General features: G+C 38.4%; 3 protein-coding genes across 6 annotated transcripts; 1 reads left to right on the top strand and 2 right to left on the bottom strand.

The window, feature by feature from the left end:
* The first annotated feature begins 625 nt into the window (after nt 1-625).
* LOC18585736 (putative disease resistance protein At3g14460) lies at nt 626-5441 on the top strand. Of its 4 annotated transcripts, none has more exons than XR_016028887.1 (4): nt 626-3402; nt 3612-3699; nt 4835-4960; nt 5098-5441. XR_016028887.1 is itself a non-coding variant. In XM_088810714.1 (2 exons), exon 1 carries the CDS (start codon nt 698-700, stop codon nt 3368-3370), a length of 2673 nt encoding a protein of 890 aa, XP_088666840.1. In that variant the 5' UTR covers nt 626-697; the 3' UTR covers nt 3371-3402; nt 3612-3804. The 4 variants fall into 4 exon arrangements, 1 of the variants encoding a protein (XP_088666840.1); XR_016028888.1 differs by having other exon boundaries at nt 4832-4960; XR_016028889.1 differs by lacking the exon at nt 3612-3699.
* On the bottom strand, nt 5404-8076 carry EMB3131 (Pentatricopeptide repeat (PPR-like) superfamily protein). Its single transcript, XM_007008708.3, has one exon. The coding sequence runs from the start codon at nt 7982-7984 to the stop codon at nt 5834-5836; it is 2151 nt and encodes a 716-aa protein (XP_007008770.3). The 5' UTR covers nt 7985-8076; the 3' UTR covers nt 5404-5833.
* A 336-nt stretch (nt 8077-8412) lies between these two features.
* On the bottom strand, nt 8413-12416 carry DHS (deoxyhypusine synthase). The gene is made up of 8 exons (XM_007008706.3): nt 12275-12416; nt 11327-11557; nt 11023-11190; nt 10483-10701; nt 10062-10148; nt 9392-9497; nt 9063-9298; nt 8413-8847 (listed from the first exon to the last, which is right to left on the bottom strand). Exons 2-8 carry the CDS (start codon nt 11519-11521, stop codon nt 8758-8760), a joined length of 1101 nt encoding a protein of 366 aa, XP_007008768.3. The 5' UTR covers nt 11522-11557; nt 12275-12416; the 3' UTR covers nt 8413-8757.
* Nucleotides 12417-12727: the final 311 nt, after the last annotated feature.

Below are 12727 nucleotides of genomic sequence, written 5' to 3'. Positions count from 1 at the left end.
TGGAATTAATTATCTTATAAAAAAGGAAGATTATGTCTCTGAAATCAGCGATTATTGGTTTGTTCTTGGGCATTATTGTGTGACATGGTGTTTGAATCAGCCATGATAGCATTTCAACCATTTGGGCGCAAAAGTTGCAACATCATGAACGTAATATGCTTGTTATTAAAAGAGAAGAAGATTGGTCGTGATTTGATTAAAGGGGAGTGTTGAAATTGAGTTGTGTCTTAACAACAGTGTTTGTGTCCTCTGATAGCTATGGAGGTTCGCGCCAAAATAGGGTTCGAATTGGTGAAGGAGAAGAAGTCACGTGTGCAGTTCCACGTGATTCATTTTAGGGGGGATTAATGCGGCACCGTTTAGCTATCATGCTTTATTCCTTTTAACATTTGCTGCGTTACCGTTTTGCGGGCTTTGTCTACTATCCACGTGTTGTGGTGTGGTGCGCGTCGCCTTGTCCGCCTCTGTCGTTGGCTGTTTTGTTTCTTTAATGTTGATGAATCTTTGTATCTCTCATGTACTCGGGTCATGCCTTTCATAAGGGAAGGAAATGAAATACAAATGAAGTTTCTCTCTCAACTGGTTCATCGTTTTCACCAGCTTTCTCTCTATAAATTCATTCACCTTAAAAACTTGAACAGAGAGGGGCTGTTTTGGCTTACCTTTAGCCATAAAAACCCTTGGGGGTCTGTTACGCATGAAAGTTGGTGCCAGGGAATGGGACAAGATACTGAAGAGTGATATTTGGGAGTTTTCGGATGATGAAAGTGATATTCTTCCAGCCCTAAGGTTGAGTTATCACTATCTTCCTTCGTATCTAAAACCATGCTTTGCATTCTGTTCACTTTTCCCCAAGGATTACAGATTTAAGAAGGAAGAATTAGTTCTATTGTGGATGGGAGAAGGCTTATTAGACCACGCCAAAGGAAAAGGCACGATGTTGGAAGAAGTAGGCGATGACTACTTTGACGAGCTTGCATCAAGGTCGTTTTTTCAGCGATCAAGTGGTTCTTCGAGAACGTGGTTTGTTATGCATGACCTAATAAATGATTTGGCTAAGTTTGTATCGGGGAAATTTTTCGCAAGGTTTGAGGATGATGGCTCTTGTGAAATTAATAAAAGGACTCGTCATTTCTCTTATCTGCTGACACATTGTGATACATCTAAAAAATTTGAAGCCTTGAATGAAGCCAAGTATTTGCGAACTTTTTTGCCTCTAGACAAATATAATAAGTATGATTGGGTGCCCCGGAGAAGTGTTAGTGACATTGTAACACAGGATCTGCTGCCCAAGTTAGGGTGCTTAAAAGTGCTCTCTTTATCTCAGTATCAAAATTTCGATGTGTTGCCGAATTCGTTTGGCAATTTGAAGTTATTGCGTTATCTTAATCTCTCTTTTAATCGTATCAAAATATTGCCTGAATCGGTGAGTGCTCTGTTTCATTTGCAAATTCTATTACTATCCTATTGCCACGACCTTGTTGAGTTGCCTACGAAATTGGGAAGGTTAACCAATTTGCAACATCTTGATCTTAGAGGCACGAAGTTGAAAGAGATGCCAGCACATATGGGTGATCTAAAAGATTTGCACAAGTTAACTACATTTGTTGTAGGCAAACACAGTGGGTCCAGCATCAGCGAGTTAGGGGAGCTCCAACATCTTCGTGGAACTCTTTCCATTTCGAATTTACAGAATGTTGGTTTTTCTGGAGATGCTTTGAAGGCCGATTTGAAGGGTAAAAAGAAACTGCAAAAATTAGTGTTGCGTTGGAGCGATGAAAAGGCAGATGTACCTAACTTTGTGCCTCAGAGAGATTTAGAACATGAAAGAAATGTACTTGAGCAGCTACAGCCTTCTCCAGATCTGGAACACCTCAAAATTTTCGGTTATGGAAGTACACAATTTCCAGAATGGGTGGGAGATCATTCCTTTTCAAAAATCGCATGCATGGAGTTGAGCAATTGTGAGCATTGCTTGTACTTGCCAGCTCTTGGACATCTTCGATCTTTGAAGAAGCTGCATATCAGAAGACTTGCTCGAGTAACTGCTGTAGCTTCTGAGTTCTATGGGAATGGTTCTAGTGTAAAGCCCTTTGAATCACTTGAAATACTGACGTTCGAGAAGATGCAGGAGTGGCAAGAGTGGTTGTGTTTGGGAGATGAAAATGGAACTTTCTCTAGTCTCCAAGAACTATACATAATAGATTGTCCAAAGCTGACTGGAGATCTACCTAAAACACTTCCTCTTCTAAGAAAACTTTGGATTGAAAATTGTGAGAGGCTTGCTAGTTGTCTCCCGAGGGCTCCTGACATGTGTAAACTGAAGTTAGTGAGTTGTGATAAAATGCAGCTGCAGGCACTACCAACAGAGCTGCAAGAATTAAAAATTGAAGAATGCAGTGTCCAACATTCCATGCTGGAGATGATGCTGCAGCACTGCACTCGTCTTGAACAACTTTCTATTAGAAGTTGTTCTCTTGAGTGCCTTCCTGAAGGTCGTCTACCTGTTTCCTTAAAGAGATTGAAGATTGATAACTGCGGTGAGCTTGATTTTTCTAGAATCCTCTTGTACACATCTCTGCAAGTATTGAAGCTAATTGGAGCCCATGATTCACTAAAATCATTCCCATTAGGCTCTTTTCCTAACCTGAATAAATGCCTGTTCAAGCATTGTACAAACATCAAGTTCTTATCTGCATTAGAGGGACCTGACCAGCAGCATCTCCAATCTCTTGATGATATATGTATATCCGACTGTCCTAATTTTGTATCTTTTCCCAAAAGAGGATTATCTGCCCCTAACCTGACAACGCTTTCTCTCCACAATTGCAAAAATTTAAAGTCACTCCCCGAGCATATGCACTCCCTTCTCCCATCCCTCGACTATTTGAGTGTTTCAAATTGTCCAGAGATTGAGTCATTTCCAGAAGGGGGCTTGCCATTCAAATTAAAATATCTTGAAATTAATGATTGTAATAAACTTATTGCTAGTCGAATGGAATGGGGATTGCACAAACTCCACTGTCTTACACATTTCATGATGAATGGAGGAGATATGGAGTTCTTTCCAGATGAGCAGCTGCTGCCATCCACTATTACCAAGCTGGGCATTGGGAGTCTTCCAAATCTCAAAACTCTGGACTACAAAGGGCTTCAACACCTTACCTCTATTCAGGAATTGAACCTCGATAGCTGCCCAAAGCTCCAATCCATGCCACCAGAGGGGCTCCCTGTCTCCTTTTCTTCTATGTCCATTTCCCGCTGTCCATTGCTGACAAAACGTTGCCAAAAGGAGAAAGGTAAAGATTGGGCCAAGATTTCTCACATCCCATTGATAATAATTGATTATCATCAAGCCGTTGTCGCATGAACTCGATGTCTCAGAGATTTCATTTGGCTCAGGTATCCCATCTGCACTCTACATAACAACATTTTTGACTCGTTCCTTTCATTTCGTAAACTTTTGAGTTTTGTCTATAATGTCTCTCTTTATTTACCATATTTTTTTTAAAAAAAAGTTCTTTCATGAATAGTATTGAGGCCTTTCAATTGAGTTTGTTTTCCTTTTCCTTTTAGTGTAATAACTTAATTCTTTTTCCTTCTTTCTCCAGATTTATTGAAGCACTTCAAAGAAACTGTGGATGTATTATACCAGAGTTGAAAAGTCTCCCTAATGAAAATAAGTTTATTCAGAAAGGGGTGAGTTTATTATTCAATTGAGATGTATGCTATCCTGATAAGTTGGCTAGCATGTAGAAAATGATAGATAAAGTGTGTGTCTGTATATGCATCAACTTTGAACTTTTCTCTTGTGTGATTTTCCTTAATTAGCTGGTCTATCGGTAACAGTTATTTATTTTTTGGGTTTAGGATATGTCCCTAATATGAGATAAGCTGGATATAATGAAACAGAACACACCTATAACCTAGTAGTCAATCAGCAGGAACAACCAAAATTCAGAACCATTTCTTTTTGAAATGCATGGCTCCTGCACAATCTTCATACAAAACTCTCTGGTTTACAAAAAACTCCCAGCACGCATCGGTGTTTATCTCTATCTTTATCTTCTATAAAGAATATTCCTTATCTTAAAAGGTTTCCTGTTTTATTTTTCCTAATTTTATTTAGAAGAAATGAAACAAGAAAAGGTTAAAAGGGCCAGGAAAAAGTGAGGCTACTGAAGTTCTTTTTGTTTCAGTATACTTGCATTGGTTCTGGTTTTCCTGCTCGCATGAAGTTGAACTTCCAAATCATCATTCCTTTGCTCATTCTTTTCTTATTTTTTTCAAAATCCATCTTGACATGCGGTTTGAAAGCTTCCAGGTCTATGAACAGACAGAAAAAAGAAAAGGAAAATGAGAGTACCATAACTCTCATTATTAGTACACTACATTTGTTTTTAATACGACTAAAATTTGTGCTACATATAGCGGTATAAGTGAATTCATATCTTCTATCGGAAGCATTTTTGCATTTGGTGATGCATTCTATCCTTACTGTTGTAAGAAACATAAGAACCAAATTTACTTGGTGATCATTGGACATTGTTTTGGTTGCTTTACTTGTCATGTCATTGTGAATCTTTGTAATTTACTGTCTTATGCTCAACACAAGTTTTTAAAAATTTTCTAATTGGAAATTAATGTGTCTGACAATACAGGTAAACACAATAATTGAACTTCCATATATGATGAATTTTACAACTATTTTTGTTGGTTATAATGGAAGAAAACAACCTTGTCCAGCACATATCTTCCCTTTTATGTCAAAAGTAACAAGAATTTAGAATTCCAAGCAATGAATCTTACATGCTCAACTTCTTTTAAATAGCAGAAACCATATGGTCCCTGCAGTCTTGAACCAACGCACTGCCACAGACAAAACAGATTGAAGCCATGAAGAGCCTCTCCTTCTCCTTCTCCTTCTCCGCCGTCCTACTGCTTCTGTTACTTTCTTTTGGTAAGGTTTCCATTATTCACTAAACCTATGCAGCCCTTTAGCATTAAAAAACAAAAGTAGGATAGAACTGTAAAGAAATGAGTCTTTGAATGGTGTGAAGATTAATCATTAATCAGACGTTTGTTTTATGATTACAGGCAATCAGCTGATGATGGGACAGAGCTCAGATTGTCAGCAATCATTTCCGGATCCAGGCTGCACACAAGATGAATGCAATAATCTTTGCATTCAGCATTTTGGGAAAACTGGGAAATATGGAGCTCCAGTTTATGGGGTTTGCTTCATGATTAGAACTTGTATCTGCCGTCAATGTTAAAAGCCAAAAGTTACAACTTAGGCTAGTTTATCTTTGTCTTGCTTTGTTTCTGGGACAAACAAAGAAAGTCATTGAAGTTCAATAAAGTGGATTTCTATTTGGATGCAGAGAATGTGTTTAAAGGTACTGAATAATAATTAAGAAACTTGAAGTTGATGAGCTGAAGTTGATATTGATCACAACAGTATATTTAATGAAACTGCAACATTTTTTATCTAAACCTCAAAGAAGGTTACCGAGATGACTTTGTCATAAAACAATCCTTTTTTGTGTGTGTGCATGCGTATATCTCATGGAATAATCTTACAAAAGGGAAGAGCATGTCCCTGAAAACAGACTGCTTTGCACATATTCGGACCCAGCGGTAGATTCGTGCTCCTCTAGAGAAGCAAAACAAGCTGAGCTGATCGATGCAGGCTGAAGCCTGCTGAAAGACATTAAATCATTAGTCAGTGTCCACCGGTCAACCAAGCTTGACCAATCTCGATGCCTGCTTATAAGATTGGTAGCCTATCAGGCGAATGACTCATTGAAAATATGTACCGGCCTTCAATTCTTCATCTAGATAGCAGGGTGGAACCCTTCGCTTTTAATTTGGATTCCAGACCAAAGAACTTCAATCCTGAGAGCACAAGTTCTGCTGCTTTCTTCTCCATATGTTCAATTAATATTTCATCATACACAATTGTATTAGCTTCAGTTAAAAGTTTGCGCGTTCTCAAATTAGCAAAAACCTTCCTTGCCTCTTCTATGGTCCCGTACTTGCACATACCAGATATAATTGCAGAGTATATAATGTTATCTGGAGGCCAACCTTCTTGCATCATTTCATTCAACACTTCCGTCACTGTCTCAGCACCTGATTTACAGGCATGAAGAACAGTAAGAGCGTACTTAAATGCCATGGGCCCATTTGTAACATTCCCCAGGCAATCACGAACAAGCATCATAGCTGCATCAATCTCCCCAATTTTGCAGAGACCTTTCGCAAGAGAATAATAAGCATCAATGGAAGGAACACATGACATCTCTATTATATTATTATGGCAGACGCAAGCTTCCTTAATATTTTCATCTTCTACAAAACATATAATTGCAGTACCATATGTAGAGGAGTCGGGCTCAAAATTCAAACCCTTCATTTCTTGAAAGAGTGATAATGCTTGTTTCACCTTCCCAGTCTTGCGGAGAGCCTCCATTAAGATATTGTAAATTGGAACACCAGTGTAACCTTTCACTTTTAACTCATCAAAGACTTGTATAGCCAAGACTGTTCTTTCCTCCTTCCCAACCACAAATGAGAAGAACTTAGAAAGATCATCAATAACAGAAAATCCTAACTTCTGCATCTGCTCAAGCAACTTGCAAAAGTCATTCATTCGTCTCATCTCTGCAAACGCCACCAACATCGGATTCACGGTTGCAAATTCTGGCACCAACCCCTCTTGAACAGTAACCTGAAAAAGCTTATAAGCTCTATCAACCCGCCTCGCATCACACAATCCCTCAATAAGTGAATTGTAAATCCCCAAATCAGCTCTGTATCCTGAATCTACCAAATCCTTCAACAAATCACAAGCGGACCCAACCTTCCCATCTTTCACAAATCCTTCAATTAAGACACCATAGGTTGCCCTGTCAATCAAAATCCCTTTATCTTTCATCTCCCTAAACAACTCGTATCCTCTTTGCACCCTCCCTCCCTTACACAACCCTGTAACCAATGTGACATATGCCATCACATCCGGTTCCACCCCATCTCTCTCCATCTCCTCCCAAACAAGCAAGCACCCATCCAAATTCTTTTCCGAAACCAAAATCCTAACCATAGCTGTATAGGCAAAAACATCCGGCTTACATAACTTCTCCCTCATCCTCCCCAAAACCTCCAGCATTTCCTCTATCCGCCCAGCCTTACATAACCCCTTGATCAATATCATGAATGTGATGCTCTCCTCCACCAAACCATCCCCTCTAAAATCCTCGTACACTGACAATGCTAAATCTAAATAACCCGTTTTGACCAACGCATCCATTATCCGATTATACAAAAAAACACGCGGCTTTATTCCAAAATTCTTCATTTTCTGATACACATAGTAAACCCTTTGTCCTCTGTTGTTATCAGCATGCATTCGTATTAAAATTTCAAACTGTTTTTCAGTTGGTTGCTTCCCTTGGGAATCCATTAGCTCCGGTAACTGATCAGCAGCTCGAAAACGACCATTTCTATTGAGGCAATAAGCTAAAGCATTGTAAGAAGCGAAATTATATTTAAATCCTTTCTGCTTACCAGCCCAATGGAAGAACTTGGAAGCCAGAACGGGGTCGTTCTCGACTTTGAGCACTTCCGCCACCAGCGAGGCGGTGACGCGGCGGAGCTTGTTGAGTTCAAAGACCACGGTTGGTCCCCACGTATACTGGTTCTTGCGGAAGGCGTCGACGATGAAGCGGGCGATTGGAGAGAGTTTCCGGTTTTGGTACGGATTGGGAGTGGACGGTGGTGATGGGTTCTGGGAGAGATAATACGGGTCCCATTTGTGGAGATCGAAGGGTGGTGAAGGTTGTGGAGGGGTTGGGGGAGTTTTGAGGATTTGGCGGTTGGAAAAGAGGCCACCGTATACGACGGGGCGGTTTTGAGAAGGCTTGCGGTGGCCGTAGAAGAAGTAGGGTTTTGGGGTTTTAGCTGGGAGAGACTTGGGTGGCATTTCGGATTCTATTGGGTTATTTTCATGTCCCTTTGACTGTCATCAAGGTTTCAGTTTTGCTTCGCTCCAGTTCCTGACAACGTTTACATTAGATATTCTTACTGGAAAGTAGGGGCCTTTTCGTAACAAAGTTAGCCAACCGACGTGTTTACGTAGAGTCTTCGTACACACGAACTCTGTTAAGTTCCAAACTTCCCAGTTCTATACTTCTGTTGTGTCTTTTACGGTTGCTTAACTTGCATCTCTTTCAGTTTCAATGGTCCCTAAAATCTATTACGTTTCTCAGATTGGAAACTTTCTTTGTGCCTTGTCTAGACAATCTGCTTCGCCCTGAACGATGATAGGCGCTCTTCCATTGCACACTTCTCTGGTTCCTACAACTGACCATACAACTGGGGTCGCAACGAAACTTTTGTTTGATGTGAAAGTGGAAGCATTTAAAGTAATTTATTAATCGTTCTGGCTATAAATCAGCCAAAGACAATGCAGTAAGATGCCTCAGCAAGTTTACGAGTTCAGCTACAAGCAATTTAAATAACTTGAAAGACAACAGACTTCCTCTCACAGTTCTCCAACCTCTAATATAAACCCTCAATTTAGGAAACACAATGCACTCATTTTCTCTGCATTTATACCATGGCAGAGCAAAGTGCATTGACCTCCTTTTATATAGTATCATCTTCCCTAGGATGCCAGCTCAATGATACGAGGGACAAATAACGAGATTTTTAATAGTGATATTACATGAATCTGCACTCGTTAAAAAAATTGAACTAGGCCTTGATATTGACAGATTTCTTCCACCTTGAAGCAAATGTTTCTGCTACCAGCAGAGGGAAAGCAATAGTTGCGTCACAATGTACCTGATTGGATATGATCAAGAGAAGAGACGGGAATCAAAATAGTATATCTGTTTGCTTCTGAGGAAAACAAACTAGGGCAAGCAAACTAAAAAGATGAAAGTGCAAGCCAAGAAAGGATACAGAGGAAAGACCCAATTGTAGAAGTCGAAAAGAGATTTACAATGAGCATATCTAATAACAGAAGCTGAAAGACAATGGGGTACACAAAGGCATACCTTAACCGTTCTAGCAGAACCTCGTATTTTCCCCCATGAAATAGCCTCATCAGGGCGGGCTCCAGAATCACTCCCATCAAACTCTTGTGCTGTATTTATGTAAACAGCATAATCAGCACCATTACGCATCATATTAGCATTGCAGATATGATGCTTTGGCAGTCCACCTCCTAGAATTATCATTCCTGTTTTCCTGGGACTTGCATGGACTGCTTCACTATTCATGGCCCTAATATCTGTTCAATAAGTAAGACGATTAGATGTTTATATCCCAATCTTCAATCAGTCAGTAATAAGCAAGTAATGAAGATGAAACAGAAAACACCTACCTTGCACTACATCAATTATCAGACCTGGGCTGTGAAAGGAATGAAAATACAACATATCCCCCAAAGAGCCATCTGTTAAGCCTGGACAGAAGACAGGAATCTCGTTCTGGAAAATACTCATAAATAATAAAAATAAGCTGTGGTGCCATAAGGGGAAAAACAAATATTACCAACGTTATGCTTAAAAGTCCTCCTAGACTATCATTGCATAGAGCAAAATTACAAAATCTAGATGATGAAACTTCAGAAACATGATATGAAATGCATGTTCTCTACTGTTACAGTTGCTTGAGAATTCATTAGTGGCGTCTTCTTCAGTAATAAATGAATTCAATCACTTCTTCAAGATAAACTCATGATATTAGTTGACGAGACTCATATCGTACGGCATTGTAGTAGAAAGGATAAAATAAGGTAGTCAAGCAGTAACAAAATATCTTCACAACAATAATGCAATACTTCATAATAGATTAAACAACTATAACTAACTTATTAGTATTATATATGACCTCAATGGGGTATAGTAAATGAATGACATTTATTACAGAAGGTCATTGATACCAACACAAAAGTCAATAATGTAGATCTGACCATTTTTATCATAGAAAAAGAAAAGGGGGAAAAGTAGTTATATTATCACAGCATTAAGCTAAATTGGTAGGACACTTGCCTTGTATGCCCAGTAGAGGTATGAACTTTCATTATTTATTTCTCTTCCCAAGCGTGCAATTAACTTTGATGGAGTCCACAATACATTCTGTGAAAACCAAAAACAAGAGGCAAGAGGAACTTAACAGAATGGCAGACACCACTAGGTCACAAGAGATACATCTAATAATGGTAACTGAAATCAATAGAATAGAGTACAAATACAAGCTCCATTATTATTCGATTTGACCTCATCTACAATCTTCAAATTCTTTACTAAAAAATGACAATACACAAAAAATTAGACCCCAAGAATTAATCTTCTTTTCGATATTTAGTGAAAACTAAAAGGGCCCAAATCCAATGTGACAATTTGGAGGTCAAATTTGTCAGACAAACAAGAGGGTATGACATAGTCTGCAAGTGTTTGTGTGTAGAAGTACCTCTTCAAGTTGTTCCTTCAACATCTGATCAAAAATTGGAATGATCCAATCCTCAAATTTGCAGTAGTTGTCATTAGGAACCAACAAGTTACCAATGCGATTCAATCCTCTTGAACGCAACTGAGCACCAGGTAGATAAAAATCACCTTTATATGTTGGTGCAAGGCACTTTATGAGATCTTCTTCTATGCCACCAGTTGTAGTAACTATTACATCAACCTGCAGTCAGTTTAACAGTAACACTTCTTAGATGGAGTGGAGAGCCACCAGAGAGCCACATCAAGAACATGATGACAGATTTGAAATCCTTTTGAAAAATAAGGCCAAAGATAAAATTGATTTTAATTATTTACAGCATTTAACTATTTCAGATTCCTTTCCCTTATTTTCTTCTTTTTCTCCTTCTTAGGTTCCTGCTGTGGGCAAGATTCAGAGGATTGTAGACAGTCTACTACTTTTTATCTCATTACATTTTTCATTTCATCTCATCTCAATTCTACACAAAAGAAGTCAGATTCTCAGGTTTGATTAGCAACTCACCATGTGATGCTCAGTAAGATAACGAACAGTATCTCGAAGACCAGATGAAATAAGATTTGATGTAAAACCCAAAAAGACCTTGCATCTGACAGATTCTCTGTAGGCAGGATCCTTCTCCTCCTCACTGCAGTCCTCAGTTATAGCCTCATCAGCAAGCCTCCAGTCTAGCTTCAATTGGATTGAAAATGTTTATATAGAATAAGCTAGCAACAACCAAGTAGTAGAAAAAGAAACACAAACACAGCATCCAAAACAGTATGAGAAAAAAAAAAAAGAAAAAGAAATCTAAATAAATGAAACTAACCATCTCATTGACAATTTCCATAGCTTCTCCAAGATTGGAAGCTTGAAATCCAGTGGAAAGCATGGACTTGAGAAGCTGGGAGTAGTTTACACCCTGATTGAAGTCATAACCCTCAATTTTTGTACACTTCCCCTCAAGGGAATCTGACTCTTTAAAAACGGTGGAGTGTACAGAGTTCATGAGCTTATCCTCCATATCTCCCTTTTCTTCTTTTGTTCTTGGCCAGGAAACCTGGCAATGGAATAAACATGAATAAAGCATCAAGCTTAAGTTGTTTGGACTGATATAAGAAAGAAAAAAAAAACAAATGAAAGAGATTGGGCATTGCCAACCATTTAAAATTACTTCCTTTTTATGTCCATTATTTTGTGATAATCATTATAAAAGCTGATTCAAGCAGTAAGCCTAAGCTTCCAAAATGAAAAAACCTCCAAAGGACTAGCTTTATTACTTAAAATGCAGCGATAAGCGGCAAGAGCACTTTACTGATACATTCCCACACATATCCATATCTAGATTGCTTATTGCATCAAGCTATTTCAACCAGCAAGATACTGATTGCATAGCATCATTAAGTCTTATTCTTCACATCCCAAATATCCATCAATATACCCTAAAATGATGAAACCACTTCATTAAATAAAAAAAAAAAAACCCTGCTTTCAGTGAACCCTGTATCACACTATCAAAATCCCAACCAAGGATGAAAATAGCTTAGAAATTTGAAAGTAATTTCAATAGACAATTAAGGTACAAGCAGAGCAGCAAATTGAAGAACCCAAGTTTAAGCAGAGACAGAGAATGTAGTTAATTTGCAAATTCTTTTGCAGGCAAAAAGCATTCATGAAACAAATACAAAGCAATCCGAGAGCGAGACTAAGACAGTAATCTTCAGCTTTGTTAGTAATTTCTAAGAAACGTAGAGAGAGAAAAAGGAGAGAGTCAAACCGGGTTTAAGAGCTTCGGGTCCGAAAGACAGAAAGCAGCCTTCTTTAGGCGGCGTGGAGAGACCGACGGAGAGTTGAGAGGGTTTTACAGTACGCAGCTTGCGGCAAGATTCTTTCTTGTTATGTTCCTTGTTTCTTTTTTCTTTTATTTAAATGAAATTGGGAAAAGAAGCACAAAAAGGTCATTATAATGTTTTATTTTTTCAAAAAATTTTGAAATTTGATAATTTTATGCTGCTTGTTTTAATTTGGGATTTATTTTTTTTGCTAATTAATTTGATTATTGATTTGGAAAGCTAAGTTCTTTTTCATGGGAAAATGTTTAAACTTTGACACCAAATTCAAAGGCTAAAAATTCAATTCAACTTATTTTCTTATTCTCAAATTTTTTTCTTAAAATTAGTGACTTTGCCAATGACATTTGAGTACTATTTAGATTATTGTTACCTATTTA

The sequence above is a fragment of the Theobroma cacao genome, chromosome 10, assembly GCF_053813885.1.
Source record: "Theobroma cacao isolate CCN51 chromosome 10, ASM5381388v1, whole genome shotgun sequence".
NCBI classification, from domain to species: Eukaryota; Viridiplantae; Streptophyta; class Magnoliopsida; order Malvales; family Malvaceae; genus Theobroma; species Theobroma cacao.
Note: the sequence above shows the minus strand (reverse complement) of the source record. Positions and strands in the feature narration are given on the sequence as shown.

Bases quoted from the DNA above. Each gene is read 5' to 3' on its own strand.
- LOC18585736 (XM_088810714.1), top strand. From the start codon at position 698: ATGAAAGTTGGTGCCAGGGAATGGGACAAGATACTGAAGAGTGATATT.
- EMB3131 (XM_007008708.3), bottom strand. From the start codon at position 7,984: ATGCCACCCAAGTCTCTCCCAGCTAAAACCCCAAAACCCTACTTCTTC.
- DHS (XM_007008706.3), bottom strand. From the start codon at position 11,521: ATGGAGGATAAGCTCATGAACTCTGTACACTCCACCGTTTTTAAAGAG. The intron at 11,191-11,326 runs GTTAGTTTCATT...ATCCAATTGAAG, and splicing joins TGGAAATTGTCAATGAGATG to CTAGACTGGAGGCTTGCTGA. The intron at 10,702-11,022 runs GTGAGTTGCTAA...AACTGACTGCAG, and splicing joins ATCTTACTGAGCATCACATG to GTTGATGTAATAGTTACTAC.